The following is a 27656-nucleotide window of genomic DNA, read 5'->3' as shown; positions in this document are numbered from 1 at the left end:
CCCACTTACAGCACATTACACAGGACAGCTGGAGTGTTGTATTAGCCTACTGCCATCTGGTGGAGTGAAATAACATGAATTATGAGCATGATCGTGCATAAAATCGTGGCAAAATTGCACATTACAGCAATATGCCAGTGGACATTGTTATTTTAACATGTTTTGTTTTTAACATTTTTCATCAAAGACAGCTGTCTTTTCAAATGCTGAAACATAAATCTATGTTCTAGTAGTTCTAGAGTTTTCTGTTTTCACCCAATTCTCTTTGGTAATCAACTTCTTCTTTTTCTTTTTTCTATTTGCTTGCCAAAGATGACAGAAACTACACAGGTAGGAATTTTTCAGTCTTATTTTATCATCTTGTCTTTGCTATTATGCACAGGTACCAACTCCTACAATTTATCAATACTGTACTGAAGCTACGATGCATACTGTTGCCACAAGAGGGCAGCAGCAATCTATGAAAATAAGACCAAACATGGGTGTGTCTCCATTTGGGGCAGCAGCAGCCTGAGGTTGGAGAAGTGTTTGGCTTGTTGTGACAGAAGGTTGCTAGTTCGAATCCCCAGACCAGCTGGAAAAAATCTGACTGGGGGAACAAGAAACATCCTCCTCTGTATTAACAACTGATGCAGTTTAACCCCAAATTCAGGAGGTGGCAGCTTTTATCTGGTGTGAGAAATACTGAAGTCAGTCGTTCAATATTCATAATAGAGTATAAACTCTGGGCATTTGAGGAGACACAAGTTAAATGAATTAGTATTCACACCTGGCATAAAAAATATGCACGTTGTCAGGCCTTCAAAAACCTGCTGACAGCTTTTCCCCCTGGTTCCTCACCAGCACATTGCATGAAAAACAGGATTTTGGCCCCAGTGTTGAGGAAATTCTTCTCCTATGAAGTGAGACATTGAGAGAGAAGATTAAGTCTATTTTTACTCGCTTATAAGCATCATCAGTCAAGTAGCATTTTGAAACCCAACTCATCTAAATCAACCCCATGTCTTAAGTTCATTTTAGCTCACTGCCTCTAAATTTTTAATGAAAATTATGTATCACTACCTGTCCAGCTTATTCACAGTCATTTTTGCAATGCACCTGCCCACTATGAAGACTAGCTGGGATTGGGATCATAGTAGAATATCTGAGTTTATGTCAATGGAGTTTATAGTCATGCAGGGATCATTATGATTGGTGCGTTGTTTGTTTCAACTGGGATGCATGCTGACTCAGGTTTCCCACCCCAGTCTTAACTACTCTAATGGAACTACTCCATTACCAGCACTACTGTGGTTGTACTGGTATGTGTGTGTGTAACTGTAATGAGTATGAATGAATCAGTTGGAATTGGAATTTGAAAAAACCTAAAGGAAACTGATTTAGAATTGAATTGGAATTTCAGGAAGTTGAATTTAATTCAATGAAATTCCATATTTGTTTGTTTGTTAGTTTTTTCTTACCACATATCTGAGATTACATGTAGAGTTATATATATAATCAATACTGAATATCATAAAATGTTAAAGGTACTTTCAAGTGGTATTTGATGCAGAACATGTAATCGTAACAGATACATTATGATTGAATGTATTTGATTTGTTTGTCTTTTATTTGATTCATAATGTTTGATTTAGAATGTTTAGCCAGTCAAGACAAACTCTCTTAGAAGTGGAATTCCATGGAATTTAATGGAATTCAATTCTGTTTCCTGTCATGCCAATTCAATTCCATTTCTGATTCTTTACAGCTGGGTCACATTCCAATTATAACTTCCAATTCCAAAAATTGGAATTCAGTACCATGCATTCTCAATTCAATTCATGAATGGCTTCAACCCTGTGAAGCAGGTTGTGCTTAGTTAACCTTCCCTGGATTTTGAAAGGGCAAAAGAAAAATGGTGAATACGTGGTGAATGGTGAATACATAGTGAATACATGTGTTGCTGTTGTTGGATGGTTCACCCTGTTGCAGTTGCTCTAATGAATTAGCGATGGACCTGTGCAGGCTTGTTAACTACTCTCCACACAGAACATGGAACACGTAAACCAGTGAATACTTAGCCAGTAAGTTGTGGATGAAAACTCCCATAATGTAATGGACAGACTTGACAAAAACATAATTAACAAAGCAGCAGAGAATGCCGTTTCCTCAAATAGAATTTTCCATCTACTGTCTCAATACCGACCTCTTTCTGGCTCTCCTGTCTCTCTCTCTCTCTCTCGCTCCACTCAATGTGCCATCACCACCCACTTACTGCCTCCTCAGCAGGAGAAAGGTTAATACCCTGCTCCTGTCTATGTCTGCCTGTCTATGTCTGTGTGTGTGCGCGTGTGCATGTGTGTGTGTGTGTGTGTGTGTGTGTGTGTGTGTGTGTGTGCGGGTGCACGCAGGAGAATGCATATGCGTGTTTACCTCCACAACTGCAGAGCCCATATCTGCAGAGGATTGCTTCCTCTAGCTTTTCTTCTCCTCTGTTTTCTCCAAGTTCTCTGGAACAGCAAAGCTACAGGTACACAGCGAGAAGAAACAAAAACAGCTGACAATCAGGGTTTAACATGCTGAAAGGGTAGATATTCATGAGGTTCCTGTCCAAACCAAATGTGAACATCTATTTTATATTTGTGCCAGCCTGTCATAATGTTAGTCGTGTCATGTTTTGCATTTTTGGTCGACTCTGCACTCAACGGACTGGAAAACGCTAACAGGCATTAAGGGACTGGCTGCATCACTAACAAGTTGGCCTATGTGTATCTACAGAAAATGTAGAGTACATACCAGACAAACTCTTAGCACTGCAGCTTCAGTACACATGATGTCCATAAAGAAATACTTCACAATAACATCAGAGTAGTAATACTGTATATGCAAATAGTTTTCCTAGTTTGTTTTATCCTACGTAGCTGTCGTATGGGTGTGGTTTGAGTGCAAGAAAGTTTAGAAAATCACATCTGAGAATTAGAAAATCAATTGAATATACTTTTCTGTGATTTAGATCTCACCTGACACTATCTGAGTTGTCCTGGTGTGTTTAAAGCCCACTCATCTGGTACAAGAAGCAGATCTAAACAAACATTAAGAACATATTTGCAAATACTGTTAGACTGAAGTGTGGTGTATGCACAAAGAGATTGCATATGGCTTGCATTGTCAACATTGTGGAAAAACCTTACTGTATGTCTACAAAATATCAGTTTCTTTGGAATAGAGAAAGGTGGATTGATTTCACCACTGATGCTTGTGCACAATTGATATTTTGTCAATGCTTTTTCACAATGGTTTGGATCTGTCCTGGCTCATGAAAAATGCTCTGCATGCGGAGGACAATGTAAGCTGGCAATTATGTTAAAAATGGGACATGCAAAACACAACATTTACCCACCAACGCATCTGACAGCAGGAAAACAGGCCATTATCCTGAAGGATGCCTAGTGTACATGCTGCAGACACACTAATCTAAAAGGCCCTCATTAAACCGACTCAGCAACACATTGCAGCAGTCATGTCTCCATTGCATCTTCCAGTCTGTGCCACAGCTAATGCCTCAGCTGAATATGGCAATTTGTCTTCACGGGGGTTGTTAACACTGCACTCTCCGGTGCTGTGTGTGTTGTCTGTGTCGGCTGCCGGGGGTATGGATTGAAACGCCATATAAAGTTCATGGCTGAATAATTGATGCTGTGCTGGATGGGTCATGGGGTGGGAGTGTGGATGAGGAGGAGGAAGCGGAGGGCAAATGCCAGCAGATGATCACTAGACTCACCTCAGTCTCTGGGGGCTTGTTAGCAGCTGGATCTGAATAGCTCTCTCCTACATGGGGATATTCCGATAATGAGATTTGGGTAATGAACCAGGCTTATATAATAGTCATATTCTGCCGCCTGACTATAGAGGTTTTTAATTTGGATGGGAGAAATAATGGTCTCTTTCTAAATTGCTGCAATAAGTAATTTTCAAAAGTGAATTGTAACACTAACATGAGAGTGCAATTAGAATACTTATAGAGGAATTGCAAAAACATGAACATAATAATTGAAAAAAGTATAGTCGATAAAATAGGCTGTACTGAAAATGGCACAAACTATTCTTCTACACTGTGATGACAGTACTTTTTCTTCAATAATAAGCTATTAACTATTAGTTATAACATTCTTCAAAGGCTTCATGGATATGTTGGCATGAGGCAGGCAGATGAATTTCCAATGAAGTGAATATTCACTTTGGAGAAGGACACAAATCATAACCAGCTGTATAATTTGATTCTAACTCTAATTCTATTATGCCCATTGACCTACCAGGGGATTTAACTCAGTGTTGTGAGTTGGCAGGAGGAACGTGCTGCATTGGCTGCTGAAAGGCCAGTGTGTGTGTGTGTGTGTGTGTGTGTGTCTGTGTGCGTGCGTGCGTGCGTGCATGTATGCATACATGTACATGACTGTGTGTGTGTGGGTAGGTGTGAGTGTGTGTTAGATTTGAACAGAAGGTTCAAACAGCAGGTAGGCAGAGAGTCCAGTCCCTCATAGCCACACATCACCGTCTCCACTCTGCTTAGACGAAGATGAAGGCAAAAAAATCTGCAATGATTGATACAGCCTGCCAGGTTTTTGCTGATTTCTCAAAGCAGCTTCAAGCATTTTATAGACCTGGCTGTGGGGGGGGGGATGTCCTACTAACAGAGGTTGTTACAAAGAAGAAGAGTACACAGATCGGACTTACTGGTCAATGTAACGATCAGGGTATTCAATAGTTTGATATTGGCGTTTAATCTAGGTACTGTCTTTATTTAGTGAGAAGCATCAATGCATCGATCAGATATTGATTATGAATGCATCAGTCTAACCTTGTAGGCCTGAACTGGTGGGCGGCAAGTCATGGTAAGTAGCCAAATTGTGAAGGCTGTGTGATGAAATAAGGTTGTGTGGGACTCTTGTGGGATGAATGTACTGTTAAAATGAATCTCAGTGTGTAACTCATTAGAAAATCTTTGAAGAGATATTGCCCAAAGCCCCCTCCCAACCATGCCCCCAGCAGCACGCACGCGCACGCATGCCACGCACAGCCTCTCTCTCTCTCTCTCTCTCTCTCTCTCTCTCACTCCTCTCTCTCTCTCTCTCTCTCTCTCTCTCTCTCTCTCTCTCTCTCTCTCTCTCTCAGCATACATTTCAGACTGCCCTGGCTCCCTCCGCTCTCTCTCACACTCAGCCAGCCGGTGCTGCAGTGGATGAGACGCAGAGCTGGCTCGCCTGGTTTCCGCGGCAAATCGTTTCATCTGTTGGAATAGCCTACGGAGATACAGCCCGCTATTTTCCACCGCTTCAATTCACACTTCAGTCTCTCCATTGCCGCTTTTCAACCCACACTCATTTAGCCCAGTTGACGTAGCCTATTCTTCGCGGACTCGTTAATCAGTGCGCGCGCTCTGTTACATATTTGTAAAAGTCGTGAGTATGGGATGTGATGTCCAATATGCATAATTGATTGAAAGTAGACAGCGATGCTTTCGTTTAGTTTGGTCGCGCAAAAATGTGCGAAATTGCATGGAAATTAGTTGGATTGCAGGATCGCCATGCATTTAAGCTCCAAACTTGACTGATGAGCGCGCGGCACCGTGTCCTTACATGCCCAACAAGCGGATCGTTATGGACTATAAAAAAGATTAACTGAACTGTTTGAATTTGTCCCAAACCAAAATATTCGATGTAGCAAAGGCTATATAATTAACCGGCGGCTACATTATGCAAAATTATACTTTGACTAAATGACTGCCTTGATTCGCCACGCACTGTTAAACATGAACTATTCACTTACACAGCATCAGCAAAGCTAAACGTAAAATCTAAAGCCGATCAGAGCAGTTTTTCAGGGAACCGGACACGTGTTGAGTTTAGTTATCGCGGGCAACCAGTTGCAAAATTCAATTCAAAATCGGCACCAGAGCAGTGAGTCTCCTAACTAAATTAAAGCAACAACCTTTTGCTCAGCTTCACTCCACTGCAGCACTGGGGCCAGCCCGCTCCGGTTCAGCTCACCTTGACCATGCCGGTAATTGGGAGCAGTCTGCGGCGGGCGCCTCGGGTCGCCTGCGGGCACGCAAGGCTCCTCCGGGCTTCTCTCATCCTGCTTCTCCTCCTCTGGCCCCGGCCGTCCGCAGGCAAGAAGAAGCTGTACATCGGAGCTCTGTTCCCCATGAGCGGAGGCTGGCCGGGCGGACAGGCGTGTCTGCCCTCCGCTCAGATGGCTCTGGACCTGGTGAACAACAGGAGCGACATCCTGCCCGACTACGAACTGGAGCTCATCCACTACGACAGCATGGTGAGTGGATGTGGAGCAGAGTGATGCTCAGAGTCAGAGGAGGTGTGCACAAACACAGAAGGAGCTAATGACCTGTCTGTCAGATTGCTATGAGGGGTAATTGACTTCATTGTGTAATTTCAAGTGGCTTTGTTGTGCTGAATTACATTTATCATCATTGTTGTGCTTATTTTGATTTATTTAAGAGAATAACAAACCTATGCATACTTTTGCCCTTCCTGGTTAACAATGTTTCCCTTGCTTTTTTGGAGATTAGCTATTTTTTCTTCCCACCTTAGTTCTGTTAAACATCATGTCAGCTGAGGTGATTTAACCTGGACAAAGTAGGAGACCTTTCAGCAGCCACTGCCCTTTACAGACATCTCAAATCTCAAAGGGGAGATTTCATCACGGCTCACTCCACTGACAACTAGCTCCACTCACTTCTCCTAACAATCCTCAGTCCTCCTGACAAGGGAACTGCCATGCCATGCATTATGTTTGTGTTTGTGTTCAATGAACAAAACACCTCCTGCTTGTTGCTCATCAATCATTAATCACGGTGGTATTTTAAAATGTCAGCATTATTCAACCATGCACTATACTTCCAGTATCTGCTCTCCCCCCACTGGTTTCTGTCCCAGTTTACCGCCTCCTACTTTGCCACTGACTTTATAAGGCAAATTCCATTAATAAAAAAAAATAAATTTCCCCTCAGTCAATAATCTTTCTGTTACCGTCCTAATTGTTATTCAGAAACTTGCTTCATGAAAGAACCAATTTTTCTCAACAGTCTCCACTATTTCAAGAATGGACTGAGGGGAAACGCATGAAAATAATTAACGGATTTCCCCTTTAATCCTCTGTCTCCTCCCTTGAGGGTCTTTATCAATCATACTGCAGGACAGATGCCTAGAGAGCAGCCCGGGCACCAAACAGTTAACTGCGCTGTGACTGGTTAGAAATTGCTACGAGCTTTGTTCTGATTGGTGTATGAGGCTCTGCATTGGAATCCTGTTAAAAAGAATAGGAGAGAGAGAGAAAGAGAGAGAGAGAGAGAGGGGGGAGAGAGAGAGAGAGAGTTGGCATGGCAACACAGTTACTCTTGAAGCAAACCACAGAAACAAACAGGTTTCAGGGCTGTGAAAATATGTGCAAATTCATACGGTAGATGTATGCGCAGCATATGGCGCAATGCATGCTTGTTCACATTATATTATGCGTACACCTTGTTGTATGCAATCATATGTTAAAGAGATCAAACGTGTGTGTGTGTGTGTGTGTGAAAGAGAGAGTGTCTGTGAGCAGCTTCCGATTACGAGTTTACTGAAGCAAGCAGCTGTGGATGTAGCAGCCATAATCAAAAGATAAAGCAATTCTATGAACAGATTTCATAGGGATTGGAAAACATCACTTCTGGCGCTTCAGGAATCGTTGCCGCCTCTGGCTCGAGAAATAGATGCAGATCCTTTGAATAGAACAGCTCAAAGAGGCTGGTACGACATTGTCGGAGTGACAGTGGTTAATTCCCTGAATTAAGTGGGGAGATTTTTTTTTTCCTTCTTTCTGTAGTTTGTTTGGAATGAGGTCTTTAGTTTTTTGATTGGAAATGTTTTTCACCTGGCTGAAATATTAATGAGAAGCTTACCCTCTCAGACACAGAAAAGCAATTAGGAGAAAAGGGATTAATTGGGCGTGATATTTACTTCCAGTTATTACTGCTCAACCCTCAGCTTGTTTGGTCAAGGAGCAAATCTCCACCCGGTGAGCAGAACTCACATCTCCTTGTTTAATCGTCAGATTAAGACAAGAGCGTAACCGGCCCTCTGTTTGTCTTATTACTTGTGTCTCAAGATCAAGGCCGGAGAAGCGGGATTATGCAGCAGACTGTCTTGACCTGAATTTGTTATCATGATGAGGAACTTTGATTGCGTGTTTAAAGTCTAACAACAATACCGGATCTGAGACAGGCAGTAAAGTTTGAGCTCACTTTGACTTGAAATTGTCAAACAGGGAGCCTGAACACACAGCAATATGTGACCATTAGGATTTGGGGTATCAAGTGATGTCCTCAGCTTGTTCAACATTATACAATATTCATGAAGCTGAACACTTAATCCTAGGCTGTCCTTTTAATGGATGCAGATAGCCTGTGGTAGGGAAACGGCTTGCTTCTGCGGCTGTTCTGGCGACAGCATCAGACTATTTACAGCATTCTGAGGTCTGCACACGCACGGACAGACGCGTACACAAGCACACGCGCACACGTACAGACACACACACACACACACCCTACGCACAGACCGTTGCCATGGATATATCAAAGCGGAGACTGCAAACTTTGATCAATTATTAACAGTGATGGAGTGAGACAGTGGAGGTACAGAGAAGTGGTGAGACGAGGTGCTTTCCTCACTTCCGTCCTTTATTTTAATTGGCAGCTGGGACACGATTTCCCATCCAGTGTGGCATCTACAGTATTCATCACCAGTCCTCATGCATGTCCACTGGCATACGAGCCTGGAGTGGGGCGCCGGGTGTAATTATGAGGAAATTAGGAGATGTAGCTACACAGGCTTTGAGATTCAATACATAGGCTCCCCCCCAGGCCCTTATCTTATTCTCTCTTCACACTCCCTTTATATTATTCAATCAGGAGTGTAATTAGAGAGTGCATTAAGACGAGCCAGTGTCTTCTCCCATTCTTCCCAGGGAATCTTCATTTCCCTTCAAAGATTCTCGCAGGCAGTGGCTCGACTGATTGGAAAGGCTTTCATAGGCATGCTAACATAGACGCTGATATTGGTTTGGGGAATTTCAGCACCAAGGACAGAGCCAGCAGTGGTGTTTCTTTATGTCATGTGTGTGTGTGTGCGTGTCTGCATGTGTGTGTATGTGGGGCTGATAGCTGTATCCATTGCACTTTTATGGTTGCGTACACTGCACACTGCACTAAAGTGTGTGTGTGTGTGTATGTGGAATCATGGCCGTCAATCCAGGCGTTCCCATGAGTTCTGTGTGATGGGGGGGTCGAGATGAGAGTGGAAATAGTGATGACCCCAGGGGGTTGTACAAGACAGACCTCCAAGAATAGAAGAGATACCTCAGCCTTTATTGCATACCTGCCAACACCTCTATTTTTCCTCTTTTTTTCCTGTTTCTTTTTCCTCATAAGGGAGACCTGGTGCTTTTTTACCTCTTACCACACCATGTTCCCATTTTCTTATTGCTCAGGTTTTGGTTTCATTTCTTAAGTTACAGTAACACCGATTGGTTGATGAATTTAATAATTGATTGAAAAATTCAAAGACAATATATGCAATGTACTACTGCTCACCAGAGTATAGTTACAAACCATCACAGATAACACGAGAAAGCTAACAAGCTTCTTCTCAGCATGCAGCCAACCCAGAGCTACATCAGTGACAGAGACCACAAATAACCTTTGGGTAAGACAGTATGTAAAAGTCTATCTCCCTGTATCTCCCTAACATGAAGACGACTAGATGTTGTCACAGCAATTAGATACACCAGGGACAGGGGCAACCGTGAGCCGTGGTGGGCCGAGAGTCTGCAGGTTTTTATTCCAACCGAACACTACAGCAGCTGATTTCACCGGTTAACATGCTCTTGGCCTTGGTCTTCCATGACACATAGTTGCCTAACCCAAGGTTACATCAATATTGTGATGCTGCTTCCCATAGCAATATTAATGATAATGTGTAATCAGCTTAACACCTTCCTCTATAATAACCTGGTTTCATTTGGTTTTGGATTCATTTAATAACCGGTCTGTAGAACCGATGCAAGAACCAGATTTCCCAGCACTTCCTCTCCTTTCTGCCCACCTCTGGTGACGTTTTGATGATATGCACACTTAAAAAAAAATAATAATAATAAGAAATCTGACTATGGCGTTCACATGCCTCAAAAGACGGAACAGAAATCGAGTTGTGTTAACTGGGTTATGCTTACTCTGATTATGACCTAACCCCGATTAAGATAACAGATAATGGCGGAGTATTGCCTTAATTGAGTTACGATCAAATTATTAGTGTGCATGTAAACGTAGGCCCTACTCACTGTTTCCACGATGACATGACACCGCCCCAATCTAGACTTAATGGAAAAAACATCAATCACTAAGAAGCTATTGCACATATTCTCGAGTCTTGAGCGATGATTACCACTTCAGAAAAATCACAGCGCCGCCTCAGAGAGACAATTCTCCTGCCGAGACAAACATCCCAATTAGGAGCCATATTGGTTGTTGCTACCGTCAGCTGCGGTGCGATTGTTTGTGACACTCATCTGGAGTGTATCTCTCGTATGTGAAAGTGTGTGTGTGTGTGTGTGTGTGTGTTTTGGAGAGCTGTATCTCCTCCTCCACTCTGAATCATCATTAGACGTGTCAGGCCGGTTTAGCTGTAACTCTGATGAGCGCTGCAACGCTGACGGCCTATTGGTAATCTGGCTGACAGAGCAGTGATGGATCAGTCCAGCCTCGCTCTCGCCGCCCAGACAGGCCGTAAATGGTTTTATTGGAGGGTTGTAATGACTTGTGATGGCTGCTGTTGTGTTTGTTGGGCTCTCTTTGTTTAGTTTCTGTCTGTCTGTCTTTTTATATCTCTGGATCTGTTTTTTTTTTTTGTTGTTTTTCATTTGGACAGTGTGTTGTGTTTTGATGATGCACAGTGACCGTGTGGACATGAATTCTGAAGTTTATTGTGCATAACTTTTTGCCTTTTCTTCATCCCAACTTCTCTTCACATTTTCATCTGCATCTTTGTCGCCCCGTGCTACTTCTGTTTCTCTTCTCTTTTCTTCTCTCTGTTTCCCTTTACGATCCCTCTCCATCTCTTTCTCGTGTCTTCCTTTCCTTCATCCCGTGTTCTCCCCCTCTCTCTTTCCATCTATCTCACCGTCCCTCTATCTCCCTCACCCTTATCTCTCCCCTGTGACTCCTCTATGTCCGTCTCTCCCCTCCTGTTTACCCCTCTATCCCTGTTTTTTCGTCTCTATCACGCCATTTCTCATTGTTCCTGACGCTTACCATTGATCCATCCATTCATTCATTAATCCATCCATCAATACATCGATGCATTGATCCTTCCATCCTTCCAGTGTGACCCAGGTGAAGCCACCAAGCTGCTGTATGACCTTCTCTACACGGAGCCCATCAAGATCGTGCTGATGCCCGGCTGCAGCGGCGTCTCCACCCTGGTGGCAGAAGCCGCCCGCATGTGGAACCTCATAGTGGTGAGTTTCTTTCCCTATTTGCACCCAGAGACCTGGATACACACAGTTAAGACATTTACAGTGGCAAGTTACAGGTTAGCCCCACCGCCCTGCTCCATAGCTCCATTTATTTTATTGATGCAAATTGCTTTATTATTACTTTCTTTTATCTGTCTTGTTTAGGTGAGATCCCCTCACAAGCCTCACAAGTTTTTTGATCTCCCCTGCACAGTTTTCTTCACTTGCGTTTTCTGTCTTGTAGAATGATTGTTTCACCGTGCAAATAAATAAATAAATAAATACAACACAATACAAACATGTTATCCCCACCACCCTGCACCATAGCTGTTGCTAAGTAACATGTCATGTTGTATAGTTAAATCAGAGCTTTTCATCAGAGCAGCAAAGGACACAAACAAATAAAAACAAGAGGAAACAAACCCATCAAGGGCGCATCGCAGTCAGAATCAGAATGGCTTCACTTCGCCAAGTACAAAAGGTGCTTGAGGGAATATGACCTGGTTAAATGTGCTACATGGAACATTTTTAAACATCTATATATCATTGTCAAATTAATTGTGATACCTTGGTATAATTACTGTAAACAAAAGAGACCGTGGTCGAGACAGTTGGGAGCCTCTGTCTCATGCCAGTGGTATTATTAGTACGAGTGTTTCTCAAAATTAAGGCCACATTTCCCATAAACCCTGTTGTGTTCTGTCACAAATAAGATGTTGCTACTCCCGTCTTGCCCTCTCTGGTGCCGCTCTGTGTACGTTTGTTTTGAAGAGCAAGAAATAGGATAAGAGCCAATAACAACCCTTGATAACAGTGAATATGCTTTCACAAACAGAAAGCTTTAGCTCCGTTTGTGCCGGAAGAACAGCGCTCTCTTCCTGTTTTGTGCCATAAAGCAATCCAGCAGATTTCCCACTAAATCGGACCCGGTGGCACACAATGTAAAATACAGAGTAGAGGCTGACAGTCTTCTCGGTGATGGTCTGGTTTGTTTATAATAATTATACTAATGTCTCAGAACTAATGCGGTAATGATTTATTGATGTTAAATTGCTCCATGTAGCCCCTTTAATTGGTGCTGCCACATTACAAGGCAGCTACACAATACAGTATTGACAGCTAGGTGCAGGACAAAACATACTGCAGAACATCACATAGAGTGCGACAATAGATATACTGTGTGACAAATAGATTTAATATGAACATAAACACTCTGATGCCATCTTCTGCTACTGTTATTTTTATATGGTATTGCTGCTTTTTCTTCAATCTTTGGTCTATTTTTCTGTTTGTCTCATTCTTCCTGCTCTCTTGATCACACAGTCTGTCACTCCCGGTGCTCTGCTAATTAGTTTTGTCCCATAATTCAAGTTTCATCCAGAGATTAGTCATCGAGAACAGCCAGTTATAGTGGCTGGTATCTCTCTGCCCCTCTTTCTCGTTTCCGGTCTTTCTCTCTTCCCCATTCTTTCTTTCCTCATCATTAAAACTCTCTCCCACTTTTTGACTTTTTGTTTCCTCACTTTCTCTTTTCTCTGTCTGCTCCCGATGCCTGGAGCTGGTCTGCTCTATTTCCTTCCTCCCTTCCTTGCTACCTTCTCTCCTTTCTTACTGTCTCTCTTTCCATCTCCCACTCTTCGTTTCCGCCTCGCTCCCTCAATTGGAGATGTCGATTCCCCCCTCACACAAAGGGATCTGTCTCTCTTTACTATACACCACCACCGGCACAACCTCCTAACCGCCACACTCAATTATTTCTGTATGCGTTCTGCCTGCAGGAGCCTCCCCGCATGTCAAACAAGCTCATCAGAGAGCGGGGAAGGCAAAAGCAACATCCATTTCTGGACGCTGATCAAGGAGGGGCTCTCGATCGCCTCCTCTTGGCACAGTGTTAATTTGATCTCCCATCGCCTTCTGTAAAGGCACTGTAAGCCGTAGACGGGCATTGATCTACTACTACAAGGCTAAGGAGGAACAGACGAAGCGAGAATCGAAAGATATTGTTTTGTTTGTGGTCTTTGGAAAGCGTCAATGTGGAACTTTGCTTGTCTCCCACAGAGCGCTGCTGCATCAGTCTATTGCTGCCCCCGTAGTTTTTGCTCTATTTTAATGTTGTCACTCTGTTTGTGTGTGTGTGTGTGTTTTTGTGAAGGTGTCATGTGAAAACCTCGCAACTCACTAATTTTGGTGGTTTTCATGTTTTGACTGCAGTTAAATGATTACATGGTTGAGCAAATTATACAGCCCTTGTTGCTTAAGAAACCTTTTCAAAACCCATATTTGAAAGACTGAACAAGGCGGTTTTTCTTGGTTCCTGCAAGGCTGACATTTTGGAAATATGTTTTCTCCCAACAGTGATACTTCTGTGTATGTATGTATTTATATTTGTCTGTGTGCTTACGCGTGTGTACATGTATGTTATATATAAGGGTTGCCTCTATTATTGAGCGTATGTTTCTCATGATTGAGCTCGATACTGTTGCTGTTTTCTCCAGCAGCACCCAGATCAGATCTGTCACTAGCTGTATTGTTTCCTATCACCCGTATTGATGTCTTCGTCTACCTGTGTGTGTACGCAGGGGGATTTGTTAGAGCGGGGAGTCCGTATCGTACATGACATTTGACATCTATCACCACCCCCCCCCCCCCCCCCCTTCGCTCCCTATGGTGAACGTCCCAATGCTCTGAACACGGCGGGGCTGAGATGAGAGTGTGTATCTGTAATGATTCCCCAAACACTGTGTTCCTCATTTTAAAGGAAACCTGTGTACGGTTTTATCTTCATATGTCATTGGCAAATGAATTGTTAGATGAACAGTCATCCCTGCTAGATTCTATAGTTGTTAAGTTGTTTCCATTGGCATTTTCCACCGTCTCCCTTGCCCACTACTTTGGACACACAACTTACCAGTCTGCTCTCCACCAGAAGGATTTTTTTTTTTTTGTGGGAATCGAGCCTGAGATTTCAAACACTGTTGAGCCAACTGAAAGAAACATATCATCACGGTGGTTACTGTTTGTAACAACAACAATTAGATTTTTTTGTTGCCCGCGGCAGAAAGTGCCATCACAATTCCATGGCAATATATTCATGAGGAAACTCTAAACATGCAGTGTTTTTATTAAAATTACAGGGTTTAGGAAGGGATGCAAAGGGGGGTGTGGATGAAAACAAGAAAAAGGAAATAGGGATTGTCTCTCTGGTTCTGTATCTTGTTGCTGCATTTCTTTCCATCTTTCTCTCTGTTGCTTGCTTTTTGAACCAGTCGCCTTCAAAGAGCTCTGTGTACAGAGAAGGAACAAAAAAACTCCTGATTTGAATACATTTTGATTGAAGTCTGTTTACTACTGATGCCTGGTAGGACCTTCAGAAGTATATATGTATGTTTTTTTTACAATATCTCCCTCTGTGTCTCTCTTTTTCCCCTCCCTCAACCCCTCCATCCCTACATCCCTTGGTCCTCTTGCCTCCACCTCATCCATATTTTCCCCCGAATCTCTCTCTCTATTTCTGTCCCTCTTTACCCACTTTTTTTTCCCCCCCCTATCCCGTGTTTTACCCTTTTCTCAGTTGTCCTACGGCTCCAGCTCACCGGCTCTGTCCAACCGTCAGCGCTTCCCCACCTTCTTCCGCACCCACCCGTCCGCCACCCTCCACAACCCCACCCGGGTGCAGCTGTTCCAGAAGTGGAAGTGGACCCGCATCGCCACCATCCAGCAGACCACCGAAGTGTTCACCTCAGTCAGTAGCTCTAATCTTCTTCTTCTTCTTCTTCTTCTTCTTCTTCTTCGACTCACCTTCAATTTTACACCCTCGTTTTATCGCTCACTCTCTCTTCTCTCTCTCTCTTTTTTTTATCTCGCTCTTCAATTTTCACTCTCTTTTTATCTGTTCTGTATGTCCTGGATTTGGCCTCTCATTTTTTGGTAAGGTGTGTGTGTGTGTGTGTGTGTGCGCTCAGATGTGTGAACGCCTGCATTAAACTTGCCTTGCTTGATTGCCTGCCTGCCTGCCTCTGTGTGTGTGTGTGTGTGTGTATACGCGTGTGTGTGTGTGTGTGAGTGAGTGCTGTTGTGTTCCCAGGCCATGCGATACTCCTTTAAGCATTCTCTCCTGGCGATTGATGGAGGATTTTTTTAAGTAATTTGTTGGAATATTGGTTGTGAGAAATATTGATCAAGCAATACCTCTCTCCCAGGCCCGGCGGTCGATAACTGTGGCACTTGGGTTGGTTCCTGTAATGGAGGTTAATGATCCCTCTCTCACACACTCTTTCCTCTCCCCTCTCACATTCTTCTTTTCTTCCCTCCATTCTTGTCCATTGTCTAAAAATCTATTCTCTCCCATCCTGCTCTTCTTGCTCTTTACTCTCTCGATTTGTCTGATATTCACTTCAAATTTTGTGCTCTCTCCCCCCCCCCCCCCCAGATTTTTCCCGCGCCTTTGTTTTTCTCCCTTCGGACGTTGTTGCTGTTCTTTTGTCTTTCTCACACACACACACACACACACACACATGCTCTCAACCCTTCGCCTCTCTGTCTCTCTGTTCGGCTGCCTCTCTTAACCCCGTCTCTATCTCTTTCTCTCTCTGTCTCTCTCTCTCTCTCTCTCTCTCTCTCCCTCTGTCCTTGCCTTTCATCTCGCAGACTCTGGATGATCTGGAGCAGAGGGTGAAGGAGGCAGGCATCGAGATCAGCGTTCGTCAGAGTTTCCTCACCGACCCGGCTGTCGCTGTCAAGAACCTCAAGGTGCTTTGATTAAAAATTCACCTCAGCTGCTGGTCGCCTCTCTCCCTCTCCTTCCTCCCCCGGCTCACAGCTGCGCGCGATAGCATTAGCATAGAGGCGATTTGATAGAGGAAATTAATGCGCCATGCTAATTAGCAACTCCCGAACAGCGGTACGTGCCGTCCTGTGAAGTAGCAGGAACTTTGGCACGCTGCGCTGCTATATCAAGCTGTGCTATTGTGGAGTTATGTTGTTGCTGTTGATGTGACTAAGCATTTTTTTTTTTTTTTGCTTTGTTTTTTCGTGTTTTTGACGCAGCGCCAGGATGCGAGGATCATCGTGGGACTCTTTTATGAGACTGAAGCCAGGAAGGTGTTCTGTGAGGTTAGTGCCTTTTCCCGCTCGATTGATCCCAATAGGCCGATCCTGACTGGCTATTAGCAGAAATTGAGCTCTGTAATGAGCAGTTTGAACGTCCGAATTAATTTTCTCGTTTGGCAGCGATACAATACGCTCTTGTTTTCAGGGAATAAATTCTCCTCATACGTATTCATCATTCTCTCCCTCCCTTCGTTTCACCCTGCACCCCTCCTTCCTCCCCTCCCCCGCTCCTGCAGGTGTTCAAGGAGAAGCTCTATGGGAAGAAGTATGTGTGGTTCCTGATTGGCTGGTATGCGGACAACTGGTTCAAGATCAAAGACCCGGCTATCAACTGCACGGTGGAGAACATGACGGAGGCCGTGGAGGGACACGTCACCACGGAGATCGTCATGCTGAACCCCGAGACTGTCCGCGGCGCCTCCAACCTGGTGGGAACCCCGAGCACACTGAGTCCTCTCATCCTCGCCCTCTCTAATAATCATATTTATATTAAAGGGGCATTAAGTAATCTATGACTTTTATTGGTGACCAAGGAATTGTCTCTGGCACAGCTTACGGTGGCCTGTAATCGACACAAGTAAGAAAGTCACATTTTCGTAAAAGAGGCAAATTAGAGCACAGATTCAACAGAAACGTCTTGTGAAGAGGTAATATTGTATATCAATGCAAAATACTGTAATAATTAGGGATGCATGATCGGTATTGGCCAATATCAGCCTTAAAAGCAATATCGGTATCAGTCTGATATTATTTTTACTGCCGATTGGCATTTTTGTGACCTTTTTACCTAGGAGTGTGTCACTTAATACAACTGTCAAATTAGCAACAGAATAAAAATAACATGGTCTTTTGTTTAAAAAACACTTCATTAAGATAGGCCTTTCTGAAAAGCTTCACCTGTTTTGCACCTGAAGATTCTTACAAAAGTGCATATTGGTATCGGTATCGGCTGATATGGGTGGGAGAGTAATGGTTGTCGGTATCGGCCTCAAAAAAACATATCAGTGCATACCTTGTAATCATAATACTGCTTTGTCATTCATTTTTTTTGGCTTGAGAACGAAGATGCCAGTCACTCGCCTGTAGCACTTAAAATGCGAGTAGATAGGGAGGGTTAATGGGCGGCGAGTTTTTGTTCCAAAACAGAGAACGGGCAGGAAAGTGAGTTTTAAAAGCCAGAAATCTCCCGGCGAAGTAAAAGAGTCACTGGTTTTGATCAACAACGCTATCAATCATCCGCAGATGTGACGTCTTTTTCCTTGGATTTTCTGTTGATGAAGTTTGAGTTTCTGTAGGTGGCGCTCTTCTCTTTGTCTGTTCAGCCATGGTGGCTATCGCTGCTCATGCTAACTACCCAGTTCTTCTTTCTGTTTATTCCAAACAAACCGCTGTTGCTGCTTCCTGTAACATAAAACGCATCACTTCCTGTGCGGCAGGGGATTTTCCCCTGAAAAGAACAGCAAATGCAGTAAAAGTAAAAGCTTTCATGAACTGGATATAGGTTGAATCACCATTGTGTTGTATCAGCCAGTGATAAAGAGCAGCAAAACGGAAATTTATTCATATAAAAATGTCACAGATTATTACTTTAAATTATCGTCATGTCACACTCTTCCTTAATGCCATCCTTCCTAATTTCCCCTGGTCCAACCCCTCACTCCTTTGCTTTTCAGATACTGTTTTTTTCCTCTGTTTTCCTTCGCCCGCCGCTCTCCTCTGTTCACCTCTAATCCGCTCAGACTGTCTCTTCCTTTCTCCCCCTCTTCCTTTGTTCGACCCTCTCTGACTCTGCTGGCCTTTCACGGATCATCCTTTCATTCTTCTTGTTTACCCACCTCTCCCTCTCCCTCTCTTCTTACCCTTTCCTCATCCCTCCCTCATCCCTTCCTTTATCGCACCCCCCTCCCCTCCCCTCCGCACCCCCCTCTCCTCCTCCCCCCACCCCTCCCTCGCACCTCATCAGCAGCTGTTGTTTATATTCATACAGTACCTGCCGCTACCTGCTGATTTAGCTGTTGACGTGCGGCGCTCAACGGGTGATAAGAATTACAGCCACCACTCCCGTCATAGTCAGTCTATTCAAATTCAATTTCCAAGTTTAGAATTGGCATATTTCTCCGAGATAGAGCGCTCAGATGAAGCCAGTGTGCCAATATTGCAGGGTTTGCAATAGCACATTGTCAGCGAGTTTTCACTAGGTAGTGGCAGATTTAAATGCCAAATGCCAAGCTTAGAATTTCAATGAGATGAATTTGAGATGACTGAACTGGAAGTGTGTAATTGACCACAGAGATTGGCAACAATTATCTCCTGTCACACATGTATCTCTGCTTTCAGTCTGAGATGGTGTTTTGTTAAATTGGTGTTTATTTTAATTACAAAAATGATTCCAAAAGGCTCAGTTGTATAGCCGTGAGAAAAGGAACAAATTGGCACACACTTGAAAACCACTTCTTACATAAGGCACTGAGTTTCTAAAATGAAGTAATGAGTAGTGAAGTAAAAGCTAGGATAGTTGAATGGTCAAGTCCGCCTCTGATCTGCGTCCAGATCAGCATTATCCTTGTACCAGATATCTATTAAAAACAATGGGGTCACACTCAACAGTGAGGATATTTATGAGCAGGATTTATTTCAAGACATAAAATAGTTTTCGGACGGATTTGAAGTCCACTCCTGCCTTATATAGTAGGGTGTTTCTGGGTCAAGGATGAAGCCATTCAGTTCAGTCAAATCCTATTGATATCAAGTGGGTTCCCATCAAAACATATTAACAGTTTGCACATGAGAAATCAGACAAGTAAAAATAAAAATCTATGTATGTTTTCAATAGACACCAAAGATCAGTCCTGAGGGATTGAATCCTGCCAGATCTTTCTCAATTGTTTCTCCCCTACTTTACCACTGTCTAAAAAGCACAATAATAAAAGTAGTAAAGGTGATTGGCGTCAACACTTTCCTTTAAAAAAAAATTTGTGTTCATAATCAACCATAGATTAAAAAAAAAATATTGAATTGCAGATTGACCAGAAAGAACACAATCCTTGACAAAACAATCTTTGAGATGGACTCCTTCCTGATCCTGATGTCCGTTTCTTCCTGTTTCTCGTCCAATCAGACGTCGCAGGAGTTTCTGGCTGCGTTGATGTCCCGCCTGGGAGGGATGAACCCCGAGGAGACCGGTGGGTTTCAGGAGGCTCCTCTGGCCTACGATGCAGTGTGGGCTCTGGCTCTGGCCCTCAACAAGACCGTGGCCCCGCTGAAGGCCAAGGGCCGACGCCTGGAGGACTTCAACTACAACAACCATGACATCACCTCCGAGATCTACAGGGCGCTCAACACCAGCTCCTTTGAGGGAGTGTCGGTGAGTGCAGATGGGGAAAGGAGGGGGAGGAAAAAGAAGGGAAGGGTGATGAATGATGATGAAAATGTATTTTTATGCCCCGCTCTTATTAATTTACCCAGCACTTCTCTATTAAATATGAATATTGTAGGGTCATGGAAATATTCGTCACATCTTTGGACTGGCTGGCTGCTGTGGTTTAGACTCTTATCGCACACTGGTTGCTTGTAATGTTAGTGATCAAGCAGTTTAAACTTATTCTGCTGTCGCACTCATTGTAAGTCACTGTGGATCACCAAATGTAAATGTAAAACGGTTCGAAGGGAAGGAAATAATGAAGAATAAAGTGTTTGATGTGACACATTCAAGGATGTAGAGGAGGGTGAACCCAACCCAACTCAGTTTACCTGTTATTATTTGTTAGAATAGTTTACCTAACTTTTTAAAGCAATATCAATCTTTCTGATAGCAATTCAGAAAATACATCATTATGAATAATATCGGCATATATCCAGTAAAATACATTGTATTGGTAATCATATGGTGACCACTGACAGCAGATCATAGTCTACCAACCTTTTGATTTACCACTACATTACTGCATACAATACATATCAAATTAGACTGAGTGTGTGTGTGTGTGTGTGTGTGTGTGTGTGTTAGGGCAATGGGTCTGGGTGGATTTAATCTCACACTGACGCAATTCAAAGATGTGTGAGATGGCCAATGGTACAAGACGCAGGTGTCTGTAACCCTCCCACCCCTGCACCTCCTCCCCCAGGCTCTAAATGGGAATGTATTTCTCTTAATGACAGCTTATTTAAGGGGTTATTTAAGGGGTTAATTATTTGGAGTAAAAGAAACGTCCTCCTGTCTGTGTCCTAGGGCCATGTGGTGTTCGATGCCCAGGGCTCCAGGATGGCAATGACTCTTATCGAACAGCTGCAAGGTAAAGCACTCTGTTATCTCGGCCCTTTTTGTCCTCCCACAGACGCCGTATTGCAGAAGCCGGTCTGAACAGTAAATGTCACTCATCCGTCAAAAAAATCGTTGCTGACTGTATTCTTCATTCCCGCTCTCATTTCTCATTTCAGAGCAAAGCCTCTTGTTTTTTTGGGGTGCAGTGGGATTGCACTGCAATTGGTCTCAATGTCCCATAATTGCACATGCGAATGGGGCGAATGGGCCTGATGCAGAAATGTGTTGACTCAAGGCTTCGGTCTAATTGGGCACGAGCCTTCGTCTTAAGCTGTTTCTGGAAATGGCACCCTATTTGTCACCAGTGACTTAATGAGTTTCCCCGCGCAGGATAAGGTTGAGGATTATTTTCTACCTCTGTTCTTTTTGGTGTCCTAAAAGATGAGAATTTATAATCCCTTCCCTCTCCCCACACATTCTGTCTCATATTTCCTGTTGTGGCGTCGAGGTAATTTGACATCCACAATGAGACGACCTGACTTGAATCCCTGAATCGCTCTGGGACCTAATCAGTATTCCTGGTCAAGACTGCCACATAAGCTCCTTTTTTTTTTCTCCTCTCCCTTTTCTCCTTCTCCTTCTCCCCTTGGTACTTCTTTGTTTGTCCTTCTTTATGCACCCTTTCATCACTCATTTCTCCTTTATCTGTTCATTGTGGCGTTTCTGTGCAGTACATGATACGAAAGCACAGGAACGATCGCTGAATGGCGGAAATATGAATATGAATGTTTCTCAGTTCTGTCAAGTCGGTTCGTATTGTTTGCTGCTGCTTGAAATGATGATCGCCCAGGAACACCAGGGGAGAAAAAGAATTAGACGAATGGTGCTAATTGCACTTCCTCTATCTCCCTCTTTCTCTTTATATCTGTCTCTTTCTTTCACTCTCTTTCTCTCTCTTCTATTTTGCTATATCTCTCTCTTTCTCCAACATCTAGGTGGCAGTTATAAGAAGATTGGTTACTACGACAGCTCTCAGAAAAACCTCTCCTGGTTTGGCAACGATGTTTGGATAGGTGAGATGGAGTTCATGACACCGTCTTCGTCCGGCTTCCTGTGTCTGTATTTGTCTGTGTCTGTCATGCTGTGAGTCAGCAGAGTTTCCCATTAGACCTCACAGGGCTCGCTTAATTTAGACTTCCTTACTCTTTAAATGATATGTAATCATGCTGAATTATGTCTAACCACTAGTTTGAGTAAAGCTAGTCATTTGGATGCTGACTCTCACCCAAAATTAGCTGGCAGCTCACCCACCGTCCAACATGTGTTAAAATGTTGGTGTGAGCACAGCAGATGCACAGCAAGCTAATATTTAGCCATTGTAGGGCAACAGTTAAGTTTGATTGGCTAACCTTAACAACTGAATAGGACTTCGGTTTTACATCGTTCCTATAGAGAATGATATAGAGAAGCTCGAGCTTGCGTCACACAAACCAGAACTTACTCTCGCCGCTGCTGATGGGAAGTTGAGACTTGGGTGCCACACTGCCCATATTCTAGTCTGCTGTGAAAAGCTATTACTGTTGATTTGCCTCAGCCACCAAGACCAATTCTGCGGTTGTTTACTGGCCCATCCCTCCCTGGAGAGGTGACACACTTGTGCCTGGACCGACTGTGCCGCTAATCAATCCTGCACGCCGGTCGGGCCCGTAGAGAGCCGCCTTTTTTAGGCTTTTAAGGAAATGATCTGTTGCCGAGGCTTAAGTGAACCCAGAAGAGGGAGTGAGTCCAGTTCAGCATCAGTGGCAAGTGATGGGTGACCTGTATGCATGTAGGTAACATGTCCTTCGCTGTGGCTTGTTGAGGTGTGACGGGCTCAGCCGCAGTGTGATTAAAACCTGCAGAGGTGAAAGTGGCTTGCTTTCTAAAGCGTCAGAGGCGAGTTTTGTTTACCTTCTTGGCAGGTGTGTTTGAGTTGACAGACAGATTTTTGTTTGTACTGTTAACCAAATGAGGACAGAGGTGACATCCACTTGTCAAGAGGAAATAATGATTTCCGGCTCTCTGGAGTTGACTCAGTTTGGGGAAGACAGTTTTTTGACAGGGGCGCGCTTGGTTTGCTGCACACTGACAGGGTGGAGTAAGCTTAGGTGTTTTCAACTTAACCCCTCCTCTTGTTTTCCTCAGTGTTTACTAGGCGTCTCCCTCCCTCACTTTCTCACTCTCTTTACGGTCGCCCTAACAACCACTTCTCAGCTCAGCTCTCCTTCTAATCGCTGTGGCAACTGTTATAGAGCTGGGTCTCCATGGCAACACCCTGTCCTGATTCCTTGATCAAGGACGGAGTGTTTAAATGGTGCAAACGCACTGACTGAATGGACCGTACACGCACACACACAAACGCAATTGCGCGCACGTACACACACACACACACACACACACACACATATGCATACATACACTCTAAAAAAGGTTGTACCACAACACATCCATGTGTCTAGTTTGGGTCAATACACACTTATATCTCTTTTATGCACTGAATGTCATGCTCTCCTTGCCTGGTGGGACACTTGTGCAGATGTAGGTTTGCACACACACACACACACACACACACACACACACACATATTCAAAGAAAGTCTTATAGCGTCAGTCCATAGTCAGACTGGTCTCTACTGACAAGCATCAAAACAGAGCAGGAGGGGCGTCCTGACACCCTGCGACCCTTGGGGGGCGACACTCTGACACTATCCTCTGACATCTGACACATTGACTTCACACAGTGCTGACACTACTGCTTTGCTTCCCCTCTGACATGCACACACACTCTCTCAGACACACACATGCATGCGTAAATGCACGCACAGATGCTCCACTGCACTCACATGCACCCACATGACAATGCATGCACACACACAAATAGGCCTACATGCATATATACATACGCCTACATGCACGTAGGCATACTTAGGAGCACACACACACACAGACGCAGACACACACACACACACACACACACACACAAATCCACAGGCAATCCCAGATTTAGACAGACAGACAGTCAGAGGCTGTTGAGCGTAAAGAGAGGCTCCCAGTCCATCTGCCCCACTTTGAACCATCCTCAGTTAGGAATGCTTCTCTTTTAAAGCTATACAAGCATGAATAATTGAGTAGTTAGCGTATACTAGCATCCACACGCGCTCTTTAAAACCCTAAAGCTCCAACTCTTAATTAACACCAAAGTTGCCCAACCTCTGTGTGATAATTATGCATATTTGTAATTTACTGTAAGTATGAATCACTGGTGATAGAGCTGTACATTTTAGTTTTTTGTGCCTTGGTCATTAACAATATTTTACTGCAGCAGGAGGAGTGCAAGTTATGTTGATGTCAACCTGTGTGTTAAGTATATACAGTATGTACTGCAAATGAGTCTCTGACACCTGTGGCATCAATGCAAATGGTGCTTTTATTTAATGCATTAAAAAAACAACTTTTCTGGCTATGAGTGCCAGACGATAAGTTCTGTTGAACTTTCCGCACCTCAAAAATGCAGGAAAATGTATTTGTCCAAAGTGTTCTTATTTTCCAATTCTTGCTCATGCATTTTAAAAACTGCAAAATGTGTATTGAGTAGTTTTCACAGGCCAAGTCGAGTGAAGTTTATTAGTAAAGCCCTTAATCACTGCTACAGTCTCCACGGGCTTCACAACGCCCACAATACGAAAACAATAAGTGAAAAGCTCCAAAGGTCATGTCACTTCATCAACACACACGTCACCACATACACACTCAATTCCAGCAAGCAAAATAAAAACATCTAAATTGCGAGTTGCGAGGTTTTTCTCTTCACTGCGGCGATAGGTTCTCTGCTATAATTTGATGCTTGTAAATGTTGGCGAAACATTGTTGTGGTCAGCAAAATGCCACAGTGAGAAAAGAGAGTGCTGATTTTTTATTTATTTATTTTTTCATATTTGACATATTCCATTAGTCAACAGCTCACTTGGGGGTGCAGCCATGTTCTGGTGTCAGTTCTCTAGTTTCCCCTGAGAAGACACCCATATACTTTTGACTGACATTTATTGGCTTTTTACCAGTCTTGCTGTAGGCGTAGAAGAAGAGACCTCAGCACACTTTGTTCAGACACAAGTTTGATTTATAAAATTGGTTATTCATATTAAAGGAATCCAAACGATGATATATGAAACTTGCATTTGATCTAAGAAAGCAGAAGTTCTGTTTTCTGCAACTATGGGATTATATTTTTGCCTCTTTGCGCTTTAGCTTAAGTTGCCATGTGTGTCGCAGATCTTCTACAGTACATTATAAAATCACTATTATCCTCAGTGTGGGTTGAGGTTCTCTTACCATCTCTACTCCCTTTTTCTCTCCCTCTCTCTTTCTATCTCTCTTTATTTCTCTTTCTTTTTCTCTTTCTATCTTACCTCCCTTTCCCTTTCTCTTTCTTTCATTCTTTCCCTCTGTCTTTCTGTTTCTCTTCCTCTCCCTTCCTTTCTCCTTTCCATCTGTCTTATACTCTCTCTTTTACTCCTTTCCCTTCTACTGTCTCTCCTCTCTCTCTCTATCTCTCCCCTGTCTGTCTCTCTCTCTCTGTCTTTCTATTTCTCTTCCTCTCCCTTCCTTTCTCCTTTCCATCTGTCTTATACTCTCTCTTTTACTCCTTTCCCTTCTACTGTCTCTCCTCTCTCTCTCTATCTCTCCCCTGTCTGTCTCTCTCTCTCTGTCTTTCTATTTCTCTTCCTCTCCCTTCCTTTCTCCTTTCCATCTGTCTTATACTCTCTCTTTTACTCCTTTCCCTTCTACTGTCTCTCCTCTCTCTCTCTCTCTCTCTCTCTCTCTCTTCCCTGTCTGTCTCTCTCTCTCTGTCTTTCTATTTCTCTTCATCTCTCCTTTACTTTCTCCTTCCCATCTGTCTTTTACTCTCTGTCTCTCTCTCTCTTTCTCTCACTCTCTTCCCTGTCTGTCTCGCTCTCTTTGTCTTTCTATTTCTCTTCCTCTCTCCCTTATTCTCTCCTTCCCATCTGTCTTTTACTCTCTCTCTCTCTCTCTCCCCTGTCTCTGTCTCTCTCTCTGTCTCTCTCTTTCTCTCACTCGCTTCCCTGTCTGTCTCGCTCTATCTGTCTTTCTATTTCTCTTCCTCTCTCCTTCCCATCTCTTTTACTCTCTCTCTCTCTCTCTTCCCTGTCTCTGTCTCTCTCTCTGTCTCTCTCTCTTTTTCTCACTCTCTTCCCTGTCTGTCTTGCTCTCTTTGTCTTTCTATTTCTCTTCTTCTCTCCCTTACTCTCTCCTTCCCATCTGTCTTTTACTCTCTCTCTCTCTCTCTCTTCCCTCTCTCTCTCTCTCTCTCTCTCTTCCCTCTCTCCCTCTCTCTCTCTCTCAGGTGCTGGGCCTCCAGCTGACCGGACGGTGGTGATTGAGGAGTTCAGGTTCTTGTCTCAGAAGCTCTTTGCGGCGGTCTCCGTCTTCGCTGGCCTCGGCATCCTGCTGGGCATCGTCTGTCTCACCTTCAACATCTACAACAGCAACGTCCGGTAAGTTCCCTCACAGCGAATGAGAATGGGAGGATGAATAACATGGAGCATCAATGGCCTATGAGCAAGGCACTTAACTGGAGCTCCCAGGTGTGAATGTGTGTAACTTTATGATGTGAAGCAGGGTGGTGCAGAAAGAAAAAACTTCCGTGCTCAGCAGAAATCCTTCTCTGTTTAAAGGTTAATGGAAATATGGAACAGCACTTTTGCTTCTTGAGTTTAAGGATTGCAAAGTTAGTGATTTTGGGTGTGGCTTTTGCAATCTAGCAGCTGGTTTCATTGTCACAGCTTAAGCATAGTCCTAGACTAAATGCAAATAGACCTCCTTTCAAAAATGCCTTTTGATGTAGGATTTCTAGGCTTAATCCATGTCTGTGAACCCAGCACAGTATATCTCTGATGCCTTTTTAATACAATATTTTTATGTTTGACCTGGGTCAAAGTGATTTAAAGTCCCATAAGTCTGTGAGCTTATCTGGAGTTTTCTAGGAGTTGGGGAGGTTTGTTCCTTTGGGAATATCTGGCTGGCTCCAATGTGCCAGTCAAGCCCTCGTCCAGCTTTGATTATATTTCAAACACAATTTCACCGAGGGCTGCGTTCAGCAGCCAAAACACTGTGAGTCAAATCAAATCAAATCAAATTTATTCACTAAGCACTTTTTATAAAACAAGTTGCCACAAACTGCCTTGTTAGGCAACCAAAGTTCATAACCAATTCACTTTAAAAACAAGAGAAATCCACCCAACAACACTTTAACGCTGTTAAAAATAGAGCTATCAATGAAGTGTCTTTCATTTCTGGGCTCATTTTGTTGTTTGCCGCTGTATTTTTCTTATTCTCTCGGCTATCTGTCCAAATTAAGATGATGCGACATCACATTGAGATATTTCCAGTGCAGCTACAATGGAGTTTGATAATAGAATATTTCTCACCTATCTAAAACATCAGCGGTAAATGTCAGGTTTTAGTGTCAGTCCCTCGGAATCAAAGAGCGAGGGCTTCTTTCTAGACTCACAATTTTGCACCGACATTCAACAATCATACAGGGAGAAATCCATCATAGAAGAGGCAGAGAGACAAATTTCTCCACAGACAGAAGCCTCAATAGATATGTTGCTTTTTGAGTAAAGGAAGGAAGTCATTCTGGGAAACGTAGGAAGTCGCTAACTGAAGTAGAAGTTGAGGGAAAG

The 27656-nt window shown here is 43.5% G+C and overlaps 1 protein-coding gene across 2 annotated transcripts in view; it reads left to right on the top strand.

The window, feature by feature from the left end:
- gabbr1a (gamma-aminobutyric acid (GABA) B receptor, 1a) overlaps nt 1-27656 on the top strand; it is a 46642-nt gene that overhangs the window by 5407 nt on the left and 13579 nt on the right. The window contains exons 3-14 of one of the 2 annotated variants that reach the window (XM_071907165.2): nt 5861-5872; nt 6007-6015; nt 6149-6309; nt 11413-11547; nt 15116-15286; nt 16192-16293; nt 16591-16656; nt 16890-17081; nt 19772-20017; nt 20882-20945; nt 21910-21987; nt 26315-26465. In XM_071907165.2, the coding sequence (XP_071763266.1) occupies nt 5861-5872; nt 6007-6015; nt 6149-6309; nt 11413-11547; nt 15116-15286; nt 16192-16293; nt 16591-16656; nt 16890-17081; nt 19772-20017; nt 20882-20945; nt 21910-21987; nt 26315-26465 (1387 nt within the window). Of the gene's footprint in view, nt 1-312; nt 331-5860; nt 5873-6006; nt 6016-6148; nt 6310-11412; nt 11548-15115; nt 15287-16191; nt 16294-16590; nt 16657-16889; nt 17082-19771; nt 20018-20881; nt 20946-21909; nt 21988-26314; nt 26466-27656 lie in introns of both variants that reach the window. The other variant, XM_071907164.2, reaches the window with a different exon arrangement.

This window comes from Centroberyx gerrardi, chromosome 12 (assembly GCF_048128805.1).
Source record: "Centroberyx gerrardi isolate f3 chromosome 12, fCenGer3.hap1.cur.20231027, whole genome shotgun sequence".
Taxonomy (NCBI): Eukaryota; Metazoa; Chordata; class Actinopteri; order Beryciformes; family Berycidae; genus Centroberyx; species Centroberyx gerrardi.
The sequence above is the reverse complement of the archived record's forward strand: the minus strand, read 5'-3'. Positions and strand labels throughout refer to the sequence as shown.